This window comes from Rhinatrema bivittatum, chromosome 1 (assembly GCF_901001135.1).
Source record: "Rhinatrema bivittatum chromosome 1, aRhiBiv1.1, whole genome shotgun sequence".
Taxonomy (NCBI): Eukaryota; Metazoa; Chordata; class Amphibia; order Gymnophiona; family Rhinatrematidae; genus Rhinatrema; species Rhinatrema bivittatum.
This window is the reverse complement of record NC_042615.1, coordinates 433,327,977-433,355,500: the sequence shown is the minus strand read 5'-3', so window position 1 is coordinate 433,355,500 and position 27,524 is coordinate 433,327,977. Positions and strand designations below refer to the sequence as shown.

Sequence of the window (27,524 nt, the reverse complement as noted above, 5' to 3'; positions counted from 1 at the left end):
TGAAGGGAATCCCTGCAGAGCTTGGAGATGAGGATGAGATGCACAGAACCAGCAGGAGGAGATTAGACTTGGTCTGTTTCCCTATGTTCATGGGCTACAAGCATCACCACTTTCAGTTATGTGACATTTAGAGATTTAACCAAGCAAATGTATTTTAACAATCATTTTAGAGGTATTTCCTTCACCATAGTGGTAAAATTAATAAGCACGCTCTCATTTTTATCCAATAGATGATGGATTCAGGAACAATAGTAAGAGCATGAGAATGTGTGATGGGCAGCAGAGGGAGGAATGGAAACACACAGATCCCTCCAGAGATAGCCCAGATCCTGCCGCTGATTGTAAAGGAGGTATCAGTAAAGTAACACCAGCTAGAATGGAAGAAAAAGACCAGAAAGAAGAGAGACCAAACACTTGTCTTGAACAAGAGAGAAATTCCAGTTATGTTCTAAATCTTGTACAAAATCAGAGACTCAGTGAAGGAGAGAGACCATTTCAAAGTGTTGGAGATTGGCAAAACTTCACCACAAACTCACAATCTGTTGAGAAGCAAGAAAATATTGAATGTGGGCTCACTGAGAAGGCAAGTCCACAATATCATAGAAGGGGGAAGAAATTTACAGGTACTGATCTTGAGAAAATAACACTTAAGAAAAGAAAACTGGCAGCACATAGAAAAGTTCCCATGCAAGAGAAATTCTTAAAATGTGCTCACTGCAAAAAATGCTTTTCCTGCAGTACTGAACTGGAAAGACATGTAAGAATTCACGCTAAAGGAAAACCATTTCAGCATACTGAATGTGAAGAAAGAGTTACTAAAAAGTCAAATCTGACAGAACATAAAAGAGTTGTCTCTTCTTTTAATTTTTTTAAGTGTACTTACTGTGAAAAATGTTTTACAAATAGAGCACGGCTTACAATTCATCAGAAATGTCACAAAGGACAGAAACTAATTCATTGTTCTGAATATGATAAAACATTGGCCTATGTGGGAGAGAAACCATTTAAATGGCCTGAATGCAATAAATCTTTCAGTCAGACTGATGACCTGCAAGTGCATGAAATGACACACACAGAGAAACCAGCAAAATGTGCCACATGTGATAAAACTTTCAGGCATGAAGATACCCTAAGACGGCATGACATGATCCATAAGGGAATTAAATCATTTAAATATTCTGATAGTGATAAATATTTTAATAAGCGTGCCCAACTGCAAGTACCTGAAATCTACCATGCTGGAGAGAAATTATTTAAATGTTCTATATGTGCTAAACGTTTTCTTCATATGAGCAGCATGCGAAGGCATGAAAAGATCCACAGAGATGATAATGTTTTCAAATGTTCTGAATGTAATAAATGTTTTAATTACTTGAATAGCATGCGAAGGCATGAATTGACCCACAACAGAGAGAAAGCATTTAAATGTTCTGAATGCAATAAAGCTTTCAGTCATAAAAGCAACTTGCAACAGCATGAAATGATCCACACGGGAGAGAAACCATTTAAATGTACTGAATGTGATAAATCGTTCCTTCGTAAAGATGCTCTGCGACAGCATGAAAGGATCCACACAGAAGAAAAACCATTTAAATGTTCGGAATGTAATAGATCTTTCAGTCGTAAAGGAACTCTGCGACAACACAAAATGACACACATGGAAGAGAAACCATTTAAATGTTCTGAATGTGCTAAATCTTTTAGTAAGCAAGGTTATCTGAAAGTACATGAAATCACCCACTTGGGAGAAAAACAATTCAAATGTTCTGAATGTTCTAAATGTTTTCTTCATTTGAGCAGCATGCGAAGGCATAAAAAGATCCACAGAGGTGATAATTCTTTCACATGTTCTGAATGTCATAAATGTTTTATTTATATGAGTAGCATGCAAAAACATCAAATGATGCATGAGAAAGAGAAACTACTTAAATGTCCTGAATGTGATATAACTTTTGATCCTAAAAGCGATTTGCAACACCATGAAATGGCACACACTGGAGAGAAACCATTTAAATGCGCTGAATGTGATAAATCTTTCATTCGTAGAGATGCTCTGCGACAGCATGAAATGATCCACACAGATGAAAAACCATTTAATTGTTCGGAATGCAATAGATCTTTCAATCGTAAAGGAACCCTGCGACAGCACAAAATGACCCACACGGAAGAGAAACCATTTAAATGTTCTGGATGTGATAAATCTTTTAGCCGTAAAGGCTCCTTGCGACAGCATGAAATGATCCACACAGGAGAGAAATGATTTAAAATGTTCTGATTGTGATAAATCTTTTACTAAGCAAAGTTATCTGCAAGTGGCATGAATTCACCCACATGGGAGACAAGCAGTTTAAATGTTCTAAATGTGATAAATATTTTTGTCATATACATAGCATGCAAAGACACGAAAAGATGCACAGTGAGTGAATGGATTAATTTACTCACACCAAGTCATGCTGAGGAACTTCACAGGGTGACCTTGTATAATAACTAAACTAAATAAGAATGAACTCATTTTGATCTTAACCATGAATTTATTTACTACTAAGCCTAATAACATGTTATGTTTTTACACTCCTTGTCAACCCCTTTATCCCTGTAACCTTATTTTGTAAACCGTTATGATGGCGTTATTTTGACGTTTCTGAATGACGGCATATAAAACTCATTAAATAAATAAATAAATCTCAGGAAGATGACTACTACAATTGAAGTATAGAAGGAAATGAAAAGAGAATTTTACACTGACTGCATGTGACTCAGTATAAAAAGGTGCCAAATCCTTAGTCTAAATACTAGGGCTAATGAAGGTGATGAGACTCCTGGTAAAGCTAGAGACCATAATGAACATGTTTATGGTCCCACTGCAGAGTAGACAGAGCACAGAAGTTAACGAAAAAATTATAAGGATTATCTATTATTAGATGGACCCCTGAAGAGAAAAAGGAGATGATATACTGCTATTATACCAGAAACCCCATATTTAAACTTCTGGTTTACACAAAAAAGACAGCCTATCAAAACTGGTAGAGTAAATCATATCAAAAGAAAAATTGCAGAAGGCAACTGATATATATATATATATATATATATAGTGACACTCCACTATTCACATTTTTCCTTTGGGAAAATTTATCATTTAGCCCTACTCTCTGTTTTCTATCTTTTAACCAGTTGGCAATCCACAGTAGGAAATTGCCCCCAACCCATGACTTTTTAATTTCCTAAGAAGCCTCTCATAAGGGACTTTGTCAAATGCTTTCTGGAAATCCAGATACACTATCTCAACTGGCTCACCGTTATCCACATATTTATTTACTCCCTCAAAAAAATGTAGCAAGTTTGTGAGGCAAGACTTCCCTTGGCTAAATCCTTGTTGGCTTTGTCCCATTAAACCTTGCTTATCTATATGTTCAGCAATTTTATTCTTTATGATAGTTTCTAACATTTTGCCTGGCACAGACGTCAAACTTACTGGTCTGTAATTTCTTGGATCACCTCTTCATATCTTTTTAAAAATTGGCATTACATTGGCTACCCTCCAGTCTTCAGGTACCATAGATATATATATAAAGGGGTAGATTTTAAAAAGAGCGTGTTTGGCCTACATGTGCGCGCGCTACCTGGTGCGTGTACATGTAAGCCTGATTTTATAACATGCGGCGCATGTTATAAAATCCTGGGTCGGCGCGCACAATGGGGTGCACAATGGGGTGCACAATTATGCTCCTTGCGTGTGCCGAGCCGAACTGCCTTCCCCCCCGTTCCCTTCCCCCTAGCCTGAGCTCCCCTCCCCCCCCCCCCCCCCCCCCCCCCCCCCCCCCCCCCCAGTCCTACTCCTACTTTTTAAAATAGGCCTGGCGCGCGCAACCCTTATAAAATCCGGCCCAAAGTGCATATAATTCATTAATGGAACATTACTGAATGTACAAAATATTTCACTGTTTCATCATTTTTTAATTTTTATTTTTTCTTTATGCCTTTTACAAATTATAACAAGAATTCTTTTTGAAAATGAAATACAGAGAAGTTCATTCTTACATTCTAAACAAAACAGATACATAAAGAAAGAAATAACATTTCACATCTCTGTTATATAAAGTCCACAAAGTGGGGGAGGAATTTACTCAACTTCAAAGAATTATAAGGACCACCCTTTTATATATAACCAACAAGCCGTTAAACCCGTCACAACGGGCTACATTACATTTTTGTTTTCGGTCCATTTTCGAAAACAGCACCCTCCTACACTTTTTCTCCCTCATTCCCCCTTCCCCTCAGTCACTCACCCCCTACCCACCCCTCAGTCTTACTCACTCTCTGTCTCCCACTGCCTCCTTCCCCTCACTCTCACCTCCCTCCCCTTCCCTCAGTCACTCCCACCTCTCTTCCCTTCCCTCAGTCACTCCCCACCCTGTCTCAATCCCATCCCCTCTCCCTCAGCCCTCCTCCACTCCCTTTTTCTCTGCTCCACAACTTCTTACCCTTCCACTTACTCACATCCCTGTCTCTCACCTCTCCCTCATTGTCCCTCCCTCCCTCTCACTCAGTCCCTCCCTCCCACTCAGTCCCTCCCCCTCCCTCCCTCCCCCTCACTCAGTCCCTCCCTCCCACTCTCTCACTCAGTCCCTCCCTCCCTCTCACTCAGTGCGTCCCTCCCTCTCACTCAGTCCCTCCCTCCCTCCCTCTCTCTCTCCTCCTCCCTCCCTCCCTCGCTACTGGCCGCCGCTGCTCCTCGTCGTCGTTCGCTGCCGTCGCTGCCACCCGCCGCTGCTGCCCGACGCCGCCGCTGCCACCTGCCGCCGCCGCCACCTGCCGCCGCCATCGCCGCTGCCACCCGACGCCGCCATGTTTTGTTTTTTTTTACGCTGGGTAAGACCGACGTCCTTGCCCGCACATGCGCAGTAGAGCTGTGCTCTACTGCGCATTTGTGGGCCGTCGGTCATGGCCCATTTATAAGGTAGATACTAGCTTAATAGATACAGAGATCATATAACTATATAGGGCTAGCAGTATCAATGTTAGTACTTACTGGAGTTACCACAGGCTTCCCTATCAAAAACTGGGTCAGTTGTGGGGGATCAAAAAATATATACGTATTATTACTATACTTTACTGTGCATTTGCACGGAAATTTCAAGAAAAATGCCCCCCCCCCAATATGCTGAACCTGTGATTTTAATAGCAAAAAAGCTTTCATTCTTTTTTGAGTCTCGCGAGAGACATCTGGGAAAGCTCTAATATTACAGCCAAGAAATCACATTTCAATAATGGTTTCCCATATAGTCTCTAGGGTGAAAGTGGAAGGTCTTACCACCACTGGAATATTCAATGCAGGATTCACTGTGGGCTCTCCAACTCGTTCCGATAGAGATATTTCTGTTCCAACACCGGTCTGTCCCTCACTGTTACTTGGGCTTGCAGGGAGAACCATTGCCCCTCCTATCCCTGCCGGGTCACGCCCTATGACACTTTGGTCTGCAAGCATTCCCGTCGGTTCTGGGGTATCTTTCTCACCCGCTGGGTTCCCCGGCGGTGTCCTTTCTCAGGGCTTAAAGGTGACATCGAGCCTGGGAGAGAGGGGAGCTCCTCTTCCCCTCCCCGAATCTCCAGCGGCTGGAAATTCTCTGTATTTCCGTCCCTGCGCACGATGTGAGCATCCATGGGTCCCGAGATTTATTTATTTATTTATTTATTAGTACATCATATCGGTTTACATCAAACTGAAGGTAGAAAATACATAGAACAGGGTAGGGGAATAGGGCTGCAGTGAACAAAAAACTAGAGCTAGAGAAGAAATGAGAGAAGGAAACGAGAAATATAACTATATAAATGTAAATATAACTGAAGAGAAATAACATGCTAACATAACGTAAAAATTAGTAATTTGATGAGGGTACTGCAGGGAAAGGTTCCCCTCGCGGCTTATGCTTTCTCCCCATAAAGATAATCTGGACAGCAGGAAATGTTGTATTCAATTCAGAAGCTCACCAAATGCACAGCTGTACTAAATGGCCATCTTGGATCCGCCCCTCCATTTTTTAAATTTTTATACAAAGTGAAACCCTAAAACAAATGATTATTAAAAGTGATATGAAATGCCACATGTGGAAACCATCTAATTGTTTCTCTAAAAAGGCTTACTTAAGCAGTTCAAAAAGTCTGAAGAGTCACAAGTATTCTGAAATTGTATTTGGGCTGCTGAAAATTTCAAACTTTTCTCAATTGCAAACATCTCATAGTAGGAATGTTCAGCCTGTATCTGGGTAGAACAAAAGCAGCCTGAAAGCACTTTGAAACCACGATATTTCCTAGCGTGTTGCAGATGGACTCAGGACCAATGGTATAGTGTACGCCTGATAACAGTTAGGAGACGGAGTCAAATTTCAATCTGACGTCAGCCTACATATACCCGTGCAGGAAGTGCAGCTCTTCAGTATTTCTCCATCTCCTAAGCAGTTTGCGAGCCAGGAACACAAACTACTTGTGCGTGCATCTGTGCCGGGTGCACAGCGACGCGCACAGCGGCATGCTCAACGGTGCCAGGCATACAAATCTGGCCTGTGCGTACAGCAGCGCGCGCTTCCCCGTTAAGCGCACATTTAGCGACCTGCACGCACAACTTCTGAATCCTGCACGCACAGCGTCTGCGCACCCGGAACGCACAACTAAGCCTCCCGGTGAGCACATCTACATGCACAGACGAGTTTTGAGCCATTCCACACGCAGAAATCATGGCACCACCGGCCAAGAAAGCCAAGGGACAAGCCCTCCTCCCAGCCAGCCACCTGAGAGCTGCGCAGCACAAAGTGGCCTCTGCCCTGTGTCTGCAATGCGACGAGGTCCTGGGGGAACCGAGACAAGGCCCCTCTCTGCCAGTAGAGGAATCCGGCTCCACCAACGATGGTACCCCAGACCTCTCTATCTCCGGCTTGGCCCCTCCTCAGATGGGCCCCTCGGGGAACGCTTCTGGGCTCAATATAGACCCAGGAACCTTTTCCTGGGTGGAATTCTTCAAAGGGCTGCAAACCTTTGTCCAGGCACAATCGGTGCCACCGGTGACACAGACAGCCTTCACCAGAAGACCAAAACCTTCCAGGCCCCTCGCGGCCTCCACGAGACATGCCTCCGAGACAGACTCCCTGGAGGAAGGGGAAATCCCCCCCAGGAACGGAAGCATACCGAACCATGATGCGTTTCTTCTCCGAAGACGAGTTACCAGAGCTCGTGTCTCTGAGCTTGAAGACGCTGGCCATACCAGGCAGCGGAGCCAAAGATGAACCCTGTTTTGGTCGGGCTCCATCAGGCCTCATACTATTTCCCAATGCTGCAGGCCGTACAACAACTGATTTGACCTGGAATGGAATGCCTCGGAGGCCAGCTTCAAAGGAGGATGGGCCCTAGAAGCCCTATAACCCCTGGAACCCTCAGCCAAAGAAGTACTAGGGTTCCCCAAAGTGGATGCCATGGTCTGCGCCGTCTCAAAGTGCACCACCATTCCAGTTGAAGGAAGAGCTGTACTCAAGGATACCCAGGACAGACATCAGGAGTCCATCTTTAAACAGTCATTTGATGTCGCAGCTATGTCCCTGCAGATCGCTGCCTGCTGCGCCGTGGTGACACGTGCCTGCTTGTCGCTTTCCAGGGTCGCAATCACGTCCGTCGAAACATTAGAACCGGCGATATCTTTCCTCACGGATGCGACCTCCGACCTGGTGCGCACCTCAGCCAGGGGCGTCTCATCCATAGTGGCAGCAAGAAGGCAACTCTGGCTCCGAAATTGGTCAGCCTACACGACTTCTAAGACGAAACTCACGAGAATGCCCTTTAAAGGTGCCCTCCTGTTCGGAAGCGAATTGGAGAAGTTAGCCGACAAATGGGGCGAATCCCCAGTACCTAGGTTACTGGAGGACAGGAAGATCCAAGGGCAGAGGATCCCAGTGTTTTAGACCATAGAAAAACACATACCAAGCACCTCGCCCCGCAGGCAGGGGCCAGTCCTTTCAGAACAGACACAAGAAGAGGGGAGCTGGCTCAGGTCCAGGCTCCAGCCGCACCCCACAATGAGAATCAACAGACCCATCCACTAGAAGAAGCCATAGGGGGCATCATTCGAGAGGGATACTACCTGGACTTCCACTGCAGCCCTCCAGACAAATTTGTGAGATCACCGTGCCACTCCCTCTCCAAGAGGATGGCGGTGGAAACCACACTTACAAAACTACTCACCCTAAAGTCGATAACCTCGGTGCCCATACAGCAACAGAATACTGGACACTATTCCATCGTCTCCAAGAAAGAGTGAACGTTCCGGCCCATCCTGGACCTCAAGTCTGTCAGTCGCTACCTGAGGGTACCACACTTCCGCATGGAAACCCTACGCTCAGTCATAAGGGCAGTACAACCGGGAGAGTTCTTGACTTCTCTGGATCTCTCAGAAGCCTATCTCCACACCCCAGTCCATCACGACCATCAGCGCTTCCTACGCTTCGTGATACTGGCCCATCATTACCAGTTTCGGGCGCTACCCTTCGGATTAGCTACTGCCCCTCGGACGTTCACCAAAATCATGGTTGTAGTGGCGACAACACTGAGGAAAGAAGGAATCCTCATACACCCGTATCTGGACGATTGGCTTATCAGGGCAAAATCTCCAGAGGAAAGTTACCAGGCGACCACCAGAGTCAAGAACCTACTGCAGAATCTCGGGTGGGTCGTCAAAACAACCAAGAGCTGCCTGCAGCCTTCCCAATCACTAGAGTACCTGGGAATCCGGTTCAACATCAAACAAGACAAGGTCATTCTTCCCCCTAGAAGGAGAAGGAAATTGATGGACCAGTTGCGAAAACTGTTTTACTGTGCTCGCCCCAAGGTCCTCAGCCTCATGACATCGACCTTAGAAGTCGTCCCATGGGCAAGGGCCCACATGCGACTACTAAAACCTTCCCTACTGTCACGATGGAACCCGATGTCCCAGAACTCCTCCGTTCGCCTCCAGCAGAGGGTCGGACCCAGCTCCAATGGTGGCTACAAGAAGACCATCTGAGCAAGGGAGTAAGACTATCCCCACCAATCTGGATCTTGCTCACCACGGATGCGAGCCTGCAAGGGTGGGGAGCCCACTGCCAGGAACTGAAGGTCCAGGGGCAATGGGACAAGGAAGAGTCGGGATGGAACATCAACCGATTGGAAGCCCTAGCAGTCAGACTAGCCTGCGTATGATTCGGTCACAGACTCCGGGGCGAATCTGTCAGAGTTATGTCAGACAACACCACAACAGTTGCCTACATCAACCGCCAGGGAGGAACCAGAAGCCAACAGGTGTCCCTGGAAATAGACCCCCTAATGGCGTGGGTGGAAGCAAACCTACAAGGGATCTCATCCGCCCACATCGCGGGAAAAGACAACATCACTGTGGATTACCTCAGCAGAGAGAGTCTAGACTCAGGGGAATGGACGCTGTCGACCACAGCCTTCCAGTTGATAGTAAGCCGCTGGGAAACCCCAGCCATGGATCTTCTGGTAACCAGGTCCAACGCCCAAGTTCTTCAGCCGCAGATGAGAGCCAAATCCCAGGGAATCGACGCCCTCGTCCAGACCTGGCCACAGGAAGACCTGATGTACTCTCCCCCACCCCCGGCCACTACTGGGCGGGATCATCTGCAAGATAGAACACCACAGGGGGCTTGTACTACTAGTGGCCCCGGACTGGCCAAGAAGGCCATGGTATGCAGACATGTGAAAACTTATTGCGGGGAACCCTCTGTGTCTACATCCACAAAGGGTGCCCTGTTCCAGCAGGGATCAATCCTCCACGAACACCCAACTCGATTCTCTCTTACGTTCTGGCCATTGAGAGGACTCGCCTGAAGAAGAGCGGATACTCTGGGGCAGTGATTGACACATTGCTCCGAGCACGCAAGGTTTCCACGTCTCTAACCTACATACGAATATGGAGAATATTCGAAGCCTGGTTTGAGGACCGTGACATCCTTCTGCGGACAGTCAAAATCCCTATGATCGTGGAATTTCTGCAGGATGGCTTGAAAGAAGGGGTTGTCTCTCAACTCCATCAAGGTTCAGGTGGCCACGCTGGCCTGCTTTAGAGACAAAGTGGACGGCATCAGCCTATCTTCCCATCCAGACATTTCATGCTTCCTGAGAGGGGTCAAGCAAATCCGACCACCACTAAAGTGGCCGGTTCCCCTATGGAATCTCAATCTAGTACTAGACTTCCTTCAGACCTACTCGCAGCCTGTCACTATGGCTCCTGACCTTGAAGACTGCATTCCTGGTGGCAATATGCTCAGCCGTCGCATCTCCGAACTTCAAGCTATCCTGTCAGGAACCATTCCTTAGATTCACACCGGGATCCATACAGCTTCGGACTGTCCCCTCCTTCCTTCCAAAGGTGGTTTCTCATTTCCATCTAAACCAAACCATCTCGCTTCCATCTCCAGATGAGCGATAAGAAGACACACGCCTTCTTCGCCATTTTAACGTCGGCAGACTCCTAGTCCGATACCTGGAAAGATCGGAATCTGTACGAAAGATGGACCACCTTTTCGTCCTCCACAGCGGGAAGAAACAAGGGGAAGCGGCCTAGTGGGCAACCATAGCCTGCTGGATCAAAGAAGTAATCAAGGCGGCCTACGTGGAGGCAGGAAAGCGTCCACGTGTACAAGTCAAGGCCCGTTCCACAAGGGCTCAGGCAGTGTCCTGGGCAGAAACCAAGATGCTGTCACTTGCCGAGATCTGTCAGGCGGCGAAATGATCCTCCATTCACACCTTCTCAAAGTTCTACCGCCTGGATGTTCAGGCCCGGGAGGACACAGCATTTGCAAGTGCAGTACTAAGTGGGCCTCGGGCAGCTTGTTGTTGTTATCTGTGTTTTGGTGGATCCTTGGGTGCTGTGGAGATGAACACGGTCAAGGGGAGGAGCCCTGTGAGGAGCTACAGCACTGGGCTAGACTCTTGTACACAAAAACACCAGAATTGAACTCTTTTATTATATAGCTTGAAGATGGCCACAGGGTGGAGGTAGTGAGTTGCAGTCTCAGGAACCTCGGCAGAGGGAGCCCTTCTCTCCTGGATGACGTCAGGAGGTTCCGCAGCAGGTTACCCAGCGAGGAGTTACTGTGGATGAGATAGACTGAGAAGATAGAATACTCACTTGGTGTAATTTGTAGGTATGCAATTCCACCAGATAAGTTGTAGAAGGTACTGGCACCGAGGCAGGGAGAGCAGGCCCTCGAGGAGCGAGTACCTGTTCCCTGAAAGGCACCTGAAATAAAACAGAGGGCCCCCGAGGAGCAGGTACCCAGGTTAATCGATACCCTGAAGGGCAGAGGGAGAACTTCCAGCGGCAGCACGGAAGCGGCAGAGTAGCGCAGACAGGAACGGATTCGAGTCTTTGCCAGCTCAACAAGCTAGCAAGTCTGAGGAGGTGATATACCCGGATGGCATGACGTCAGGATGAGGGAACGCCCTTGAGGTTCGCGCCAAGGGTAGTACAAAGACGTGAGTTGCGCACGCAACCTAGTAGGAACCAGGGAGGAGCAATGGCAGAAAGCTGCATCATAGCTGTTCTGGGGATGCCAGAGTAGTCGGCTTGTCGATGCTGCGGTAGCCATCTTGCCCAGGTAAGTGGGAGGAGCCGAGAATAAGGTGAGGCAAACGGGGTGAAGCCATCGAAAACCGACGGACGCAGCACAGCCTCCCACCCGGTTCGGGAGTAGCTTTTGTACATCCCATTGGTCCTGAGTCCATCTGCTACACGCTAGGAAATGGAAAAATTACTTACCTGATAAATTCGTTTTCCTTAGTGTAGACAGATGGACTCAGTATCCCGCCCACGGCTGCCCCAAAATCCGGAAACCTCGGGTGTCAATTCCCGAGAGCAAGACAAGCACGGGTAAGCCAGGCTTTACCCCTAGTTTAAGACATCCATAGTTGCCTTGTGTTGGCATTTTTCGGTTGAGTGCACTGGCGGTCTCCAGTTGGAAATCAATTCAACCAGCACAAGTTAATCAAGTTAGCCAAGTTAATAAAGTTATTAAAACACACATATATCCACAATTGCTTTTTGAAGAGAATACTGAAGAGCTAAGCTTCCTGCACGGGTATATATAGGCTGACATCAGATTGAAATCTGATCCGTCTCCAGCTGCTATCAGGAGTACACTATACCCATTGGTTCTGAGTCCATCTGTCTACACTAAGGAAAACGAAGTTATAAGGTAAGTAATTTCTCCATTTTCTGTCAGACAATAGACATTTGTGAATAGCCAAGTTTTTAATTCGCTCTTAAATTTTTTAATGTTTGTTATTGTTCGCAGGTTCTCTGGCATGGAGTTCCGTAGTGTTGGGCCAGTGACAGAAATTGCACTCTCTCTTGTTTGTGTTAGATGAGAATTTCTTATGGTCAGGATTTCAAGGAGGCCTTTATTTTGTGATCTGAGCATTTGTGATGGAATAGTTTAAATGTTACTCCCAGTAGATCGTTGTTCTAATAAATGTGTTTGAATATTATTGTAAGTACTTTGTAGATTATTCTTGATTGAACAGGGAGCCAATACAGAACGATCACAGTTGGGGTGATTTGGTCATATTTCCTAGTTCCAGACAGTAGTCTGGCTGCAGCATTTTGTAGTAGATGCAGAGGTTTTATGTGTCTAGTCAGAAGTAGGGAATTACAGTAATCGAGGTTTGAGAATATTAGAGATTGTAATACCATTCTGAAATCAGCGGTGTTTAGTGTGTAGCTTCAATCTGCTCAAGATTTGCAACTTGTAGAAACCAGATTTGATTAGTTTGCAAATGTGAGCTTTCATTGTTAAGTTTCCACAATTTGAACTATATCTCTCACTTGAGTTGTTGGGATTAACTGGCAATTTCCAAGATCTATACCTGATGGAATATATTTTGGAGGGTTTCAGGTCAGCCAAATTATTTCTGTTTTTTGGGGGTTCATTGATAGTTGCATTTGTGCAAGTTTTTCTTTTATTGTGACCATATATTCAGAGATAAGTGATGCTATTTATCAAATGATGTTGTAAGTGGGATATAGAGTTGCAGATCGTCAGCATATAGAAAGAATTTTATACCTAGGTATGTTAGTAATTTGCATAAAGGCAGCATGTGGATATTAAATAGGGTTGCAGAAAGCACTGAATTTCAGTTGAGCAGTGAAATGTGCCTGATAAGTGATTATTTAGTTTAATTTGGAAAGATCTGTTTGCGAGGAATGAGGTGAACCATTTAAGTACATTTTCTTTGATCCCTATATACGTTACGCCTGTCAGTCGCAGACGGCTGCGACCGCTGTTGCTCACCTCCTGTTTCACTGCTCTGTCTCATTTGGGTAGACTCGCAGCATCCGCCAATTACCTTCAACCCTCCTGCCTCTGTCCTCTGACCTCCCTGAGCAGCGAGGACGCTGCCGACTGCCATCTTACCCTTGGAGTTCAGTAGGCACGCGCGCTCCCAGGCTAGCCTTAAGCACGTCATGGCAGGAACCTTGGGGGCGTCTCCCCCGGATGACGTCATCTCTCTCGGCCTCTTAAGCCCGCTGGCCCAGACCTTCAACAACTTGGCAACGAGTTCCCTCATTGCTGAATCCGCTGCTACCACTTCGGACTTCTCCTCTGGTTCCTGCTTCATTGGCGTGAGTCTCCTTGTGTACCCGCTCTTCGGGGGCCCTTCCTTTGTCTCTGGCTATCCGCTCCTCGGAGGGCCCTATGCTCAGTCGTCAGCTGTCTGCCGGAGATTCTTCTCCAGTGAGTACCTGCTCTGTGGATCTTTGCCGTGATTCCTCTACTGAGAACCTTTCATCAGTGTACCCCGCTCTGCAGACCATTGCCATCATACTCTACAGAGGACCCTTCATCGGTGTACCCCGTCCTGCAAACCATTGCCGTGATACTCTACAGAGGACTCCTCATCGGTGTACCCCGCTCTGCGGACCATTGCCGTGATTTTTCCACTGAGGACCTCTCATTGGTGCACCCCGCTCTGCGGCCTTTTGGCACCATTTGTGACTGTGTGATTTACCAGCGCACCCCGCTCCGTGGGTCTGCACTTACTTGTACTAGAGAGACTCAAGGGCATCCTGAGCTGCAGTACTGACGTCAGCTACCTGCTGACGCTCCCGTGGCTCCACCTCCTGGGATCTTCACTCCAGCTCCATCCGGGCTCTGTCTTCCCTCTCTCTCTCCCTCTCCAGCTACTGCTGTGTGGTGTATCTGGCTGGCAGACCTCACCTCCCGATGGTGAGGCTCAGTGGGGCTCCTCCCCGTGGACGGTACTATCTCTCACCTCGGGCCAAGGGCCCACTAACACACACAAAACCTAACAATATTTCTCAACTGTCGGTAGAGTAGATTATGGTAAATGGTGTCAAAGGCTTCAATCAACACTAGGCATTAAGGGCCGGATTTTAAAAAGGTTACGCACACCAGGCCTATTTTATAAAGGCCCGGTGATGCGCGTAAAGCCTCGGGCCAGCAGGTGCAAAAGATATGATAAAACTTTTGGGGGGTATTAGAGTAGGGCTGGGGGGGGGAAAGGTTAGGGGGAGGGGTGGGAAGGTCAGGCTAGGGGGAAGGCAGCACTGCTTGGCGTGCACAAGATGCAAAATTTTGCACCCCCTTGCGCGCACCGACCCCTGATTTTATAACTTGCGCATGCAAGTTATAAAATCGGGTGTACATGTGAGCGCGCTAGGTAGCATGTGCACATGTACGCCCGTGCGCACCCTTTTAAAATCTACCCTAAGTTTTATTAGAATCAAAGCCCCATAATATAGGGTCCATTAGGGATTGTAGAAGAGTTTCTGCTGATCAATTCTTCTGAAATCTAAATTGGTTAGGATACAGGATTTTATTGTCTTCTAGATGAGCATCCAGTTCGGTAAGCACTGCTTTTTCAAGAATTTTTGCGATGAAAGTTAAGTTGGAGATTGGTCTGTAGTTGTCCTAGTCATCAGATCTTCCTAGTTTATTCTTTAAGATTGGTTTTATAACTGGCTGTTTTAGATCATGGGGCAGATGACCTTCTGCAAGGGCAAGGTTGACTATTGCGATTGTAGGGGTTATGGTCTGATTTACTTGATTCAGTGAAGAGGGAGATATCAGGTCAAGTGGATGAGTAGCTGCTTTTAGTTTAGTTATGATTTTGTTTATCTCCAGCTTCAAGACTATGTCAAATGATGACCAATTAACATGTGCATTAAAGTCATCCTATGTGTTAATAGGATAAGGTATGGGTGATTTGCTGTTTCAACCTCTGGATTTTTTCAGTTAATGCTGTTGCATAGTGATTACATGACGTACTTATGAAGTTATTATTCAGAGTTTTATTAGACTCTTAACTGTTTTGAACAGACGTTTTAAGTTGAAAACAACTCCATGTATTTGTTTTGCATAATAGTCTTTCTTGGATTTATTTGTTAGTGTTCTGTAGTATGATAGGTACAATTTGAATCTTCTTAGGGATTCATCTGTAGGGTTTTTTTCTCTAGTGTTTTTCAAGTTTTCTGAGGTGTTTTTTTGTTTCTTCAGTTCCTCATTGTACCAGGGGTTCATTTTTTCAAGATTATCCTCATTTTTGCTTGACGTTTTGGTTTGAGTGGGCTATACTTGTCTGTTATTTCGTTGATTATTTTTTCCCACAAATCAAAATCTCATTGCAGCTGTTTAGATTTAGGTTGTTTATTTTGGTTTCTAATGCATTTGTTAGTATTTCAGTTTTAATTTTCTTTTTATATGCTTGAGAGGTTTTGATCTCAGAGCTGATCGCTGAATGATTTTTGTATATTAGATCTGCTTTAATTTAGATGGTGGTCAGACCAGGGAATTATTTTGTGCTTAGTATTTATATTGAAATTATTACAGATTGCGAATATGAGGTCGACAGTATTTCCTGCTTTGTGTGTGGACCAAGGAAACAAGATGATAGATAGTTGAATAAAGCCAGGAGGCGAACTCAATGTAATCAGATCGATCTCCTTAGGTGTAGGGACTCCTTTTTCAATAATTTCCAAAGGTGACAAAATTAAAATATGCACACGATGGCCAAAGGTTATGCCCGATTCAGGCCGAGTTTCGCTGTATAGCAGGGCTGCATCAGGGGCTTCCCAAAGAATATGATACTCAAAATAATAGTTCCACCTGATTCTTACATTTATATGCAAGTTGTTTTTTGAACTGGACCAGCAACAATTGCTTAAATTGTGTTTAAACACAGAGTCAGATACGAAAGCTTTTTCAATGGTTTGTCTGTTGTAACACTTTGAGCGGTTTTTGCTAGTTGGTGTTTCTGAATTCACCAGTTTTCTCACTATATTCATTTAAATAGTTCTCCAGTTCTCAGGGATCTGGATTTTCTGTTCTCTACATTATTAGCACTTTGTACTTATATTATATATTTTTTTTTTCACTTAATCTCTATGAATGATCTTGTGTTAAATATGTGCTGTTTTCTCTTCTCAGTACCTCTTTGCCGACATTGCCTTATATGCAGTGAAGCACATCCTAAACTTGAAAGGTTTCTGGTTTTACAGTATGGGGTAGATTTTAAAAGGTGCGTGTAGGCATATATTTGTGCATGCTACCTAGCACGCACACATGTATGCCCGATTTTATAAATACGCGCGCAGTCGCACGCATATTATAAAATCAGGGGTCAGCGCACGCAAGGGGATGCACAATTGTGCACCTTGCGTGCGCCGAGCTGCGCTCCCTTCCCCTGTTCCCTCCCAGGCCGCTCCAATTTCAGAGCTCTGAAATTGGAGCGGCCTGGGAGGGAACTTCCTTCCCCATAGCCTGACCTTCCCACCCCTTCCCCTAACCTTTCCCCCCACTAGCCCTACTCTGACTCCCCCCCCCCCCCCCCCCCCCTGACTTTTGTCTTACCTTTTGCGCCTGCCTCCAGGACCAAGGCAAGAGCAGGAACCAGGATCCAGGAGAGTAGCCAAGGACCAGAACAGGAAACACAGGAACAAGGCCAGGCAACTTGAAATCAGAAACAAACCCTTTGTGGACTATTAGACCAGAAACCGGGGTGAAGGCTAACTGCTAAACCTCGGTATATAAAAGCACGCTGGCAGCCTGCCGGCACGCGATCCTCCGACACAGCGGCAATGGCCACTCTGTCGGAGGCCTCTGGCCCCGCCCCAGGACCGCCCTGCCCCCGCCCCTTTAGTAAAGCCCTGGGACTTATACGTGTCCCAGGGCTTTAAGCGCATTGCTGGGCCTTTTTAAAATAGGCCCGGCGCACGTAACCCCCCTACGTGCGTAAGGCTTTTAAAATCCGGCCCTATGGGGTAGATTTTAAAACCTCTGTGCACGTAAATCCTCCTGGATTTACGCGTGCAGGGCACTTGCACCCTGGCGCGCCTATTTTGCATAGGCTGCCGGCGCGCGCAAAGCCCCGGGACGCGCGCAAGTCCCGGGGCTTCATAAAAGGGGCAGGAGGGGGCGTGTCCGGGGGCATGTCTGGGGGAGGGGGCGGTCTGAGGCGGGTCCAGGGCGTGGCGACGGTTCGGGGGCGGGCCGGGAGGGCGGTCCCGAGTTTCTCGGCACTGCGGCCTGGCCGGGGGATGCCGGGGTGGCGTGCGCAAGTTACGCCTGCTTCAAGCAGGCGTAACTTGCCCAACAAAGGTGGAGGGGGGATTTAGGTAGGGCTGGGGGGTGGGGTAGATAGGGGAAGGGAGGGGAAGGTGGGGGGACGCAGAGGGAACGGAGGCAGGCTGCGCGGCTCGGCGTGCGCAGGCTGCCAATTTTGCGCAGCCTTGCGCGCGCCGACCCTGGATTTTATAAGATACGCGTGGCTATGCGCGTATCTTATAAAATCTGGTGTACTTTTGTTTGCGCTGGCGTATGTTTTGAAGATCTACCTCTATGTGTTTATCTGCTCTCATTCTCCCGTACTGCTTTATATGCACTGCTTTATATACAGGGCATTCAATTCTTAGATTTATTTTCTAATTTGTTTGTGTTCCCCTTCCTGTTCTTCTTCCTTAGCTAAACCCCACATGTCCTACCGGTTCCTCTCACACATTGTTGGTTCAGTAAAACGTTTTGCCCAAAAAAGAAATTGCTGATCTTGTACAAATTCGTTCGTCTGGGATGCCTCTCTGATGTTCTTAGATTTACTTGTTTCCTCCTTTAAAAGCTCATTAGCCCATTTTACCCTTTTCCTTCCCTTTCTTTCAAAATTTACATACATTATGTTTTGACACCATGTCTGCTTGTTGATAACAAAAAACAGAACAAGACGGTTCACCTTGGAAAGTGGATTCTTTATTAATAACAATTCAGTCCAAATTAAAAGGAAAACTGCCCGATTCTGGCTGTTTCACCTGATCAGCTGCATCAGGGGCTGTAAAATAACAATTATAATTTTAATAAATAATATATAAATAACTTAAAAAAATATATATATTATAAAAATTAAAGTTGACATCACAGAAAAACAAAATTAGACATAAAAAATACCACAGATAAATAGGTGGTGATAAAATCAACACATTTGATTAATGAAGACAGAGATTAAATACATGGCACACCTATTTACATCACAAAAAGTTAGATTGAGTATGTAAATAATAAAACAATTGTTACCTTAATTATCCAGATAAAGTGTTAATGGGTTTAAAAATTCACTTTTATATCAAGGTGGCAGTATTAACTAAAAAGGAATCAAATATACAACTTGAGTTATTTTCTGAATTAGGACAACAATACAGAATTAAATAGAAAGAATCTAATAATAAAGCACGTAGGATAAACTAATCCAGAACACAGCATTTCTATAATGAGACAACTTATTCATATATAAAAAATGTAAATTTCATTACCGATAGAATATATATTATATCAGTGGTTGGTAGTTACATAATTTTTAAATTTTGTAGCACTATAATTATAGCTAACTTGTCCTCTGTAAATCATAAATACTTGAATAAAAATTCAAGTGGCAGTAAAAGACTGAGATACCCTATGTTGTATTTCTTATATAAAATTATTTATTATCTTTTATATATAAACAAAATAAAAAAGGAAGATGATCCTAGTTAGCATTCTTAAGGGTTTCTGCTAAAGCTTGTAAGCACAAGAGAGCAGTAGAGGGACAGCCAATAGCAGAAATAGGGAAATAAGCATACACAGAGGTACATTTTCCAGTGCAATCAACAGGGAGAGTAGCTTGAATTTTTTATCCCATTGACAAGAGCTGAAACATGGTTAGGATGGAAATTAGACTATGAGGACTGAATGTCCAAATTAATAATTGTAATATTAATAAACCATTCTTCCCACAAATGCAAACATAAGGCATTGTTATGGGTTGGGAGTCTATTATGATTCACTGGTATTGAAGTTATCTCACTGACTGCCTGGTACCACTCAATATCTGGTTATGAAATTGCATGGCACCAGCAAAAATAATGGTGGTTGCAGCTTCTCATGAGAGGGGTGAAGTGTTCTTAAATAAAACTGTGGGCTAAATCGTGGGTTTGGGTTTGAGTGGTTACTAGTGAGGGTTTGGTAGAAAGAAAGTGTAAATAAGTAAGAAAGAGAGACATATCAGGAGTGAAAAGTTATCATTAACTATAGGTCTAGCTTTTGGGCACATATAGGGTTAACCATTATAGCTAATGGTATGGGGGCATTCTATGATATACCACACATATGATGATAAAATTAGAAATATTAAGAAAGGTCAATGATATCTCCAAGGCTAAATTCTGAAGTATTACTGTTTCATGCTTATGGCATATGTGTAAGTTACCATAATTACCGTAGCTGGTGATATTAGTGAATGATTTTAAAAGAACCTAACAAACCCAAAAAGATTAAAGAAAACAAACCAAACAGTCTTTTGTATAAAATGTTCATAACTGTAACTGTAACCATGTTTTAGTCCTAAGAAGCAGAGATGAACATGCAGCATAGATGGTCTTTTGTATCTCTGTGTTTACATCAGAGCTTGTGGAGAAACATTAATTTCCTAGCGTGTAGCAGAAAGACTCAGGACCAATGGGTATAGTGTACTCCTGATAGCAGTTGGAGGCAGAGTCAGATATCAATCTGACGTCAGCACTACATATACCCGTGCGGGAAGCTCTGCTCTTCAGTATTTCTCCATCTCCTTAGCAGTTTGGGACTCTACACACGCTTGCACAGCATTAGAAAATACAAACCAAAGAAGAAAGAAAATTCCAAAATCTTACCTCTACAAGACGAGCCCCGCTCTCCTGTGGTGATACCTAAGGGTCCTTCCCCCAGTCTAGAATTCCTGAGGTGATTTCCGAGATCTCTCAGAGGTAGGTCTCGGTCCGGTAGCTGGTTCCTGGCATGGACAGCCCCCAGGAACGGGAGTGGCTGAGAGGCAGCAGGTGCAATACCGAGCACGGCGGTGAAGGTATTTCCCTCTCCCCCCACAGCTGGAGACTGCCTGGCACGAGACCGGAAAGTGCCGAGACAAGGTAAGGTAGAAAACTTTTCTTAAAGTCTCCGGTCTCCGAGGCTCAGATAGCCGCATAGATCGCCCTCCGGCATCTGTCCCATCGGGTTGAACAGCTCTGTCTGGGCTAGACCCCGATTCGGTTCTAGGGTCCTCCCATGTGGAGACCCTCCAGAGGGGCCGCCATCTTGCCCGCGTACGTGGTCACCGGTACCAATTCCCCCCCTTGATCGCTGTATTGTCCACACGACTAAGCCGTGCGCACAGCAGCGAGCTGGGTGCATAAACCACTTGTACACACAGCGGCGCGCGCATCTGTGCCGTGCACACAGTGATGCACACAAAGGGGCCGGGCGCACAGCGGCATACTCAACGGTGCCGGGCGCACAAATTAAGCCTGTGCGCACAGCGGCGCGCGCATCTCTGTAGGCGCATATAGCGGCCTGCACACACATCTTCCGCAGCTTGTACGCACATCTTCGATGCACCCGGAGCGCATAGCTAAGCCTCCCGGTGCAGGCATATAGGTGCACAGACGAGTTTTGAACGACCCCACTCGCTCAAATCATGGCACCACTGGCCAAGAAAGCCAAGGGACAAGCCCTCTGCCCAGCCTGCCACGTTGTGCAGCTTCTGACCTGTGCCTGCAGTGTGAAGAGCTTCTGACCTGTGCCTGCAGTGTGAAGAGGCCCTGGGGGAACCAGGACAAGGCCTCCCCCCCGGCCAGTAGAGGAATCCAGCTCCACCAACGATAGTACCCCGGACCTCTCTATCCCCGGCTTGGCCCCTCCTCAGTTGGGCCCCCTCGGGAAACGCATCTGGGTTCAATATGGGCCCAGGAACCTTTTCCTGGGTAGAATTATTCTCAAAAGGCTGCAAACCTTTGTCCAGGCACAATCGGTGACACAGCCACAGCCTCCACCAGAAGGCCAAACCTTCCAGGCCCCTCGGCCTCCCCGAGACTTGCCCCCTCCAGACAAAAGCCTCCCCTTAGGGGACCCGGACACCTCGGAGCAAGAGCCAGACTTCCTGGAGGAAGGAGAAATCCTTCCAGGAACAGAACCATAACAAACCATAATGCGTTTCTTCTCCAAAGATGAGTTATCAGATCTCGTGTCTCTGAGCCTGAAGATGCTGGCCATACCAGTCACAAGCACCGCAGCGGAGCCAAAGAAGAACCCTGTTTTGGTCGGGCTCTGTCAGGCCTCATGCCATTTCCCAATACTACAGGCCATACAACAACTGATTGACCTGGAATGGAATACGCCGGAGGCCAGTTTCAAAGGAGGATGGGCCCTAGGAGCCATATATCCCCTGGAACCCTCAGCTAAAGAACTCCCGGGGTTCCCCAAAGTGGACGCCATGGACTGCGCTGTCGCAAAGCGCACTACCATCCCATTCGAAGGAGGAGCTGCACTCAAGGATACCCAGGACAGACAAAATATTGTGCTGTTCAATTTCTCCCCTTCCATCCCAAGTTTATTTTCCTTGTTTTTTGTAACTTTCCCTCTCCCTTTTTCTGATTCACTGTATTTAAAGTTCAAGGTTCTTATTGAAAATATTGTTTTTTACGTTACGTTATGCTTTACACTCCTTGTTATTTGTAAACCGGGTTGATGTGATGCCTATCATGAAACTCGGTATAACAAAAACAATAAATAAATAAATAAATAAATCAGGAATCCATCCTTAAACACTCATTTGATGTCGCAGCTATGTCCCTCCAGATCGCTACCTGCTGCGCTGTGGTGACACGTGCCTGCTTGTCACTTTCCAGGGACGCAACCACGTCCTTCGAAACATTAGAACCGGCGATATCTTTCCTCACAGATGTGACCTCCGACCTGGTACGCACTTCAGCCAGGGGTGTCTCATGCATAGTGGCAGCCAGAAGGCAACTCTGGCTCCAAAGTTGGTCAGCTGACGCGACTTCCAAGAAGAAACTCACAAGAATGCCCTTCAAAGGAGCTCTGTTCGGCAGCAAACTGGAGAAGTTAGCCAACAAATGGGGCGAATCCCCAGTACTTCGGCTACCGGAGGACAGGAACAAAAAAAGGCAACGCATCTCTCCCCGAGCACCCAAGGGCAAAGAATTGCAGCATTTTAAACCATACAAAAACACATACCAAGCACCTCGCCCCACAGGCAGGGGCCAGTCCTTTCGGAACAGACACAACAAGAGGGGAGCCGGCTCAGGTTCAGGCCCCAGCCACACCCACAATGAGAATCAACAAACCCAGCCACAGGAAGAAGCCATAGGGGGCAGGCTTGCCCTATTCTACCAAAGATGGGTCGAGATAACTTCGGACAAGTGGGTCCTAACCATCATTCAAGAAGGATACTACCTGGACTTCCACAGTATCCCCCCAGACAAATTTGTGAAATCACCATGCCACGCCCTGTCCAAGAGGATGGCGGTGGAAACCACACTGACAAAACTACTCGTCCTAAAAGACTATAACACCGGTGCCCACGCACCAACAAAATACTGGGCACTATTCCATCTATTTTATCGTCCCCAAGAAAGAGGGAACGTTCCGGCCCATCCTGGACCTCAAGTCCATCAACCGCTACCTGAGGGTACCACACTTCCGCATGGAAACCCTAAGCTCGGTCATAAGGTCAGTATAGCCGGGAGAATTTCTGACCTCTCTGGATCTGTCAGAAGCCTATCTCCACATCCCGGTCCATCACGACCCCTTCCCCAAAAGGTTCCCCAGTTCCTAACAAAACTGAATCCCTCTTCCTTGCACCATCGTCTCATCCAAGCATTGAGACTCCGGAGCTCTGCCTGCCTCTAGTGACTTGCGCGTGGAACAGGGAGCATTTCAGAGAATGCTACCCTGAAGGTTCTGGATTTAAGATTTCTACGTAAGAGCCTAAATTTGGCTTCCAGAACCTCCCTCCCACATTTTCCTATGTCGTTGGTACCCACATGTACCACGACAGCCGGCTCCTCCCCAGCACTGTCTAAAATCCTATCTAGGTGACACGTGAGGTCCGCCACCTTCGTACCAGGTAGGCATGTTACCAGGCGATCCTCACGCCCACCAGCCACCCAGCTATCTACATTCCTAATAATCGAATCACCAACTATGACAGCGGACCTACCCCTTTCCTCCTGGGCAGTAGGCCTTTGGGAGATATCCTCGGTGTGAAAGGACAATGCATCACTTGGAGAGCAGGTCCTTGCTACAGGATTCTTTCCTGCTGCACCAGGTTGATGCTCTCCAGTCATAAGACCTTCTTCCTCCAAGGCAGCATCAGGGCTGCCAGTCTGAAGTTGGGACTTGGCTGCTATGTCCCTGAAGATCTCATCTATATACCTCTCTGTCTGCCAGAGCTCCTCCAGGTCTGTCACTCTAGCCTCCAGAGATCAGACTCTTTCTCTGAGAGCCAGGAGCTCTTTGCATCTCATGCACATGTACAACTTTTCACTGGCGGGTAAAAAATCATTCATGTGACACTCGATGCAAAAGACTGGGAAGCCCCCCTCTTGCTGCTGGGCTGCTGCCTTCATCTCAGTTTTGTTCAGTTCCTAGTTAAGCTTTAGGTTGCTATGGGAGTAGGAATGTGTCTAATTAACATCCTTTAAATGTATTAGTGAATTCACTATATGTCTGGTAGTGGCCTACAAGGGACTGATCAAATGCTCAAAATGTTTTTGTTGTTGGGTTTTTTTTTGTGGAAATGGCACCTGCCTATAAATTAAAGGTTGAGCTAGGGGGAGGAGTGGGAAAACAAACAGTCTAACTTCAGTTAGTCAGCCAGAGTGACTCACTGCTCTCTTGATTAACAAATGTTGGTACCTAATCAAACCAAATCACACTATCTCAACACCTTTCCAAGGTGAGTAACTGAACTGAACTTTTCAACCTTTTTACTTAGGTATACACTGCTCCTAGCTTATTTCTAGATTCTGGCTACTTTTTTTTTTTAATACAAACACTCAGTTCTGCTTACTAGCTGCCTTACTGACTATTTAAAAATACAAACAGTCTAACTTGTTTATTCGCTGCCTTACTGACTATTAAAAGCACAAACACACTAAATAATATTCCCAAATAGTTAACTTTGCCCCAATACTTTTAAAAAAAGACAATGTCCCAAGCAAAAACTTACTGATTCCTTTCAGCCACCAGCAAGGTGATCCTTTCCTCTCAGTGCTCCTACTGGAAGGATGTCAGGACAGACGGATGAAGGTAGAAGCAGGCACAAGTACTCCAAAGACCCAGGTAGGATAAGAGAAGAAGGATGAAGCTCGGAGACGGAACTCTGAGCCAGGGACACCGAGACGAGACCTGGCGCAGAAACACTGAGGCGAAACCCAGTGCAGGGACAATAAGAACCGGGCTCCTCAGGAGCTTGAACTGCCGAGGAGAAGGTCAGACAGATGGATGATGAGGATCTTCGGTCCGTGAGATGGAGGAATCCCACCAGACCCTACACACCCCAGTGGGGGTGGCCAAGAGCAGGATCTCAACATGTCCCCCAGTATTTTATACGTTTTTAGTCCATACCCATCTGGGCTTGGTGTTTTTCCCAATTTTAATTTAGCAATCACAACTCTAATATCACTGTTTTGGATGGGTCTGTCCAAGATCTTTGCATGTTCCACTGAAAGCCCTGGAACGGCAGCATATTGAAAAGAATCTCTCATGCTATCCGAATCCGTACATTCATATGTATATAAGATTTTGTAATAAGATTCAAATACCATTAAAATATCTTCTGTAGAAAACTAACTTAATATTCAATACCAATGATTTATTTAGGTTTAGTAGTCCTCAGCTAGCAACTTGTCAGTTTTGTTGCCTCATTGGTATAGCTTGTATTTATAATACAGAATATTGTTTTAGCTTTAGTTTCCAATAGGGCATCAAGGTCCTTACGAGCCTGCAACACATGTTTCTTGCTCTCCTCCATAAGATCTCTCACATGTTGCCTTCTAAGTTCTGCTATTTTTTTTATTAAGATTTAAAATTTCCTGGGATTGCATTTTCTTTTTACCAACTTGATAAGAAATTATATTTCCTCTTAAAACGGCTTTAGCCGCATTCCAAAATGTAATAGCATTTGTGTCTATAACATTATTATTCTGTTTATAATTTTGCCCTTTGGCTTTCAGATAATGTGAAAATTCTTTATCATATTATAATAAAGGTGACATTTTCCATGCCATCCTTCTGGAACCAACTCCAGACAGATTCAATGAAAGTGAGATTATAGAATGATCTGAATAGGGGACCTCCACCATTTCACATGATAATAGTTTATCAAACCACACTTTAGACACCAGTATGTAATCCAATTGAGATAAGAAATTATGTACATGCGAGTAATATGAAAATTCTTGATCATCCATATATAGGAATCTCTAAGCAGCTACCAACCATAATTCTGGGTCCAGAACCCCACTCCCATGTCCCTCTGGTTTGCCTTAGGCTGTTTAGCTGGTTTACAATCCACCGGTAGGTTATCTGTTAGGTTGAAATCCCCAGAGAGCATACATTTGATTTCCAGCCATGCTGTTAATTTTCTCACTAATCTGAAAAAATCCATAAGAATATTTATTAAGGGCAATTTTATTTAGTAAATACTTAATAAATTGATTAAGTATCAATTTTACTCCATATAATTAACCAAGCATGATAATATATCTACCATATACATCTATTATCTGATGTTGAAAATGAAAAGGTATCCTCTTATGAATTAGAACCACCACTCATTGTTTAGTGGAAAAGGAGGAGTAATAGTTCTGGCCAATCAATTATGTATGCAACTTGGAGTATTCACAATCAATCGAGTGCATCTCCTGTAAAACCAATATGTCGGATTTTAACATTTTCAACCCCATTAGCAGTTTTTTTTCTCTTTACTGGGGAGTTTAGTCCATCAACATTGAAGGAACAGATAATAACCCCAGCCATAAGTATAGAAAGAATCATTTTTTTGTTTACACAATTTATTTTATTTATTTATTTATTTATTTGGCATTTTTATATACCAACAACCGTTTGCACATCGTATCGGTTTACAATTAACTTAGAACTAATAGGCAAAGGCCTTTACATGGAACAGTAACTATAGTTAACAGCGAGAACAAGAAGCAATAACCGAATGAGGAAAACTAGTTTACAAAAAAATTTACAAAAAATAATCAGAGAACAGAGTCATAAATATTTCAGCTAACAATCATGTGGAGGGATTGGCGGATGGGTAGGCCTGAAGAAAAAGCCATATTTTTAGTTTCTTTTTTAATTTAGGGGTGGATGTCTCTGTGCGCAGATCTGGAGGGAGGGAGTTCCAAAGGGTGGGGCCGGCGAGGGAAAAGGCCCTCTTCATTGTGGAGATCAGTTTTTCTGCAGGAAGCCCCCCATACAGTCATCCTGCTCCAAAATTGGTAACCACAGGCCAATGTGATGGGCTAAAGGATTGTACAATGCACAACAGTTGAGCATATAATTCCACTCCTTGTGACACCACATAAACATCTAATACCACACTTACATACACATTCACAACAAAGTTAAATCTCATGTATCTAAACCCAATTTCCCCCTCAAATTATGCTACTTTCCCAAAATCAAGCAGAGTCTCCCTTCAGGGTATTTCCTTCTCTCCGATCTAACTTTTTCTCCTCCTTGATTCAGGGAATCTCCCAGAGCCAGCAAAACTCCATTTCATAAAGTATAACTTGGGTCTGTCAAGATAAGCGTCCGCCTCCGCTAAGCATCACCTCACTGTAGGTTTAATAACGAACATTAGGAGGTGAGATAAAACAAACTTGCAAATGTAATCCGATTAATGCAGGAAGCGCACATAGTGACCACATCACTTTGCCATGTCATGTTCCAAAATGAGCATTTACTCTGCGTCAATGTAACCAGAAAAACATGAAGACAAATTTACTTAATGTTTTCAATCCAAACCACAAGGGAATACATTTTAACTTAGCAATATCATTCACCACAGTAGCTCAGATGATTACATCCAGCCATTGGTTACCACTCGCTCCAAGTAAACTGTAGATACCACAATAGCAGATCTAAAGACTG

General features: G+C 45.3%; 2 protein-coding genes across 3 annotated transcripts in view; one reads left to right on the top strand and one right to left on the bottom strand.

The window, feature by feature from the left end:
* Nucleotides 1–3,041, top strand: part of LOC115092993 (oocyte zinc finger protein XlCOF6-like) — an 86,254-nt gene extending 83,213 nt beyond the window's left edge. The window contains exon 6 of the mRNA XM_029604547.1: nt 231–3,041. Coding sequence (XP_029460407.1) covers nt 231–2,260 — 2,030 coding nt within the window. The 3' untranslated portion in view covers nt 2,261–3,041. The remainder of the gene's footprint in view (nt 1–230) is intronic.
* LOC115092963 (zinc finger protein 567-like) overlaps nt 1–27,524 on the bottom strand; it is a 1,005,854-nt gene that overhangs the window by 521,319 nt on the left and 457,011 nt on the right. The window lies entirely within an intron of this gene.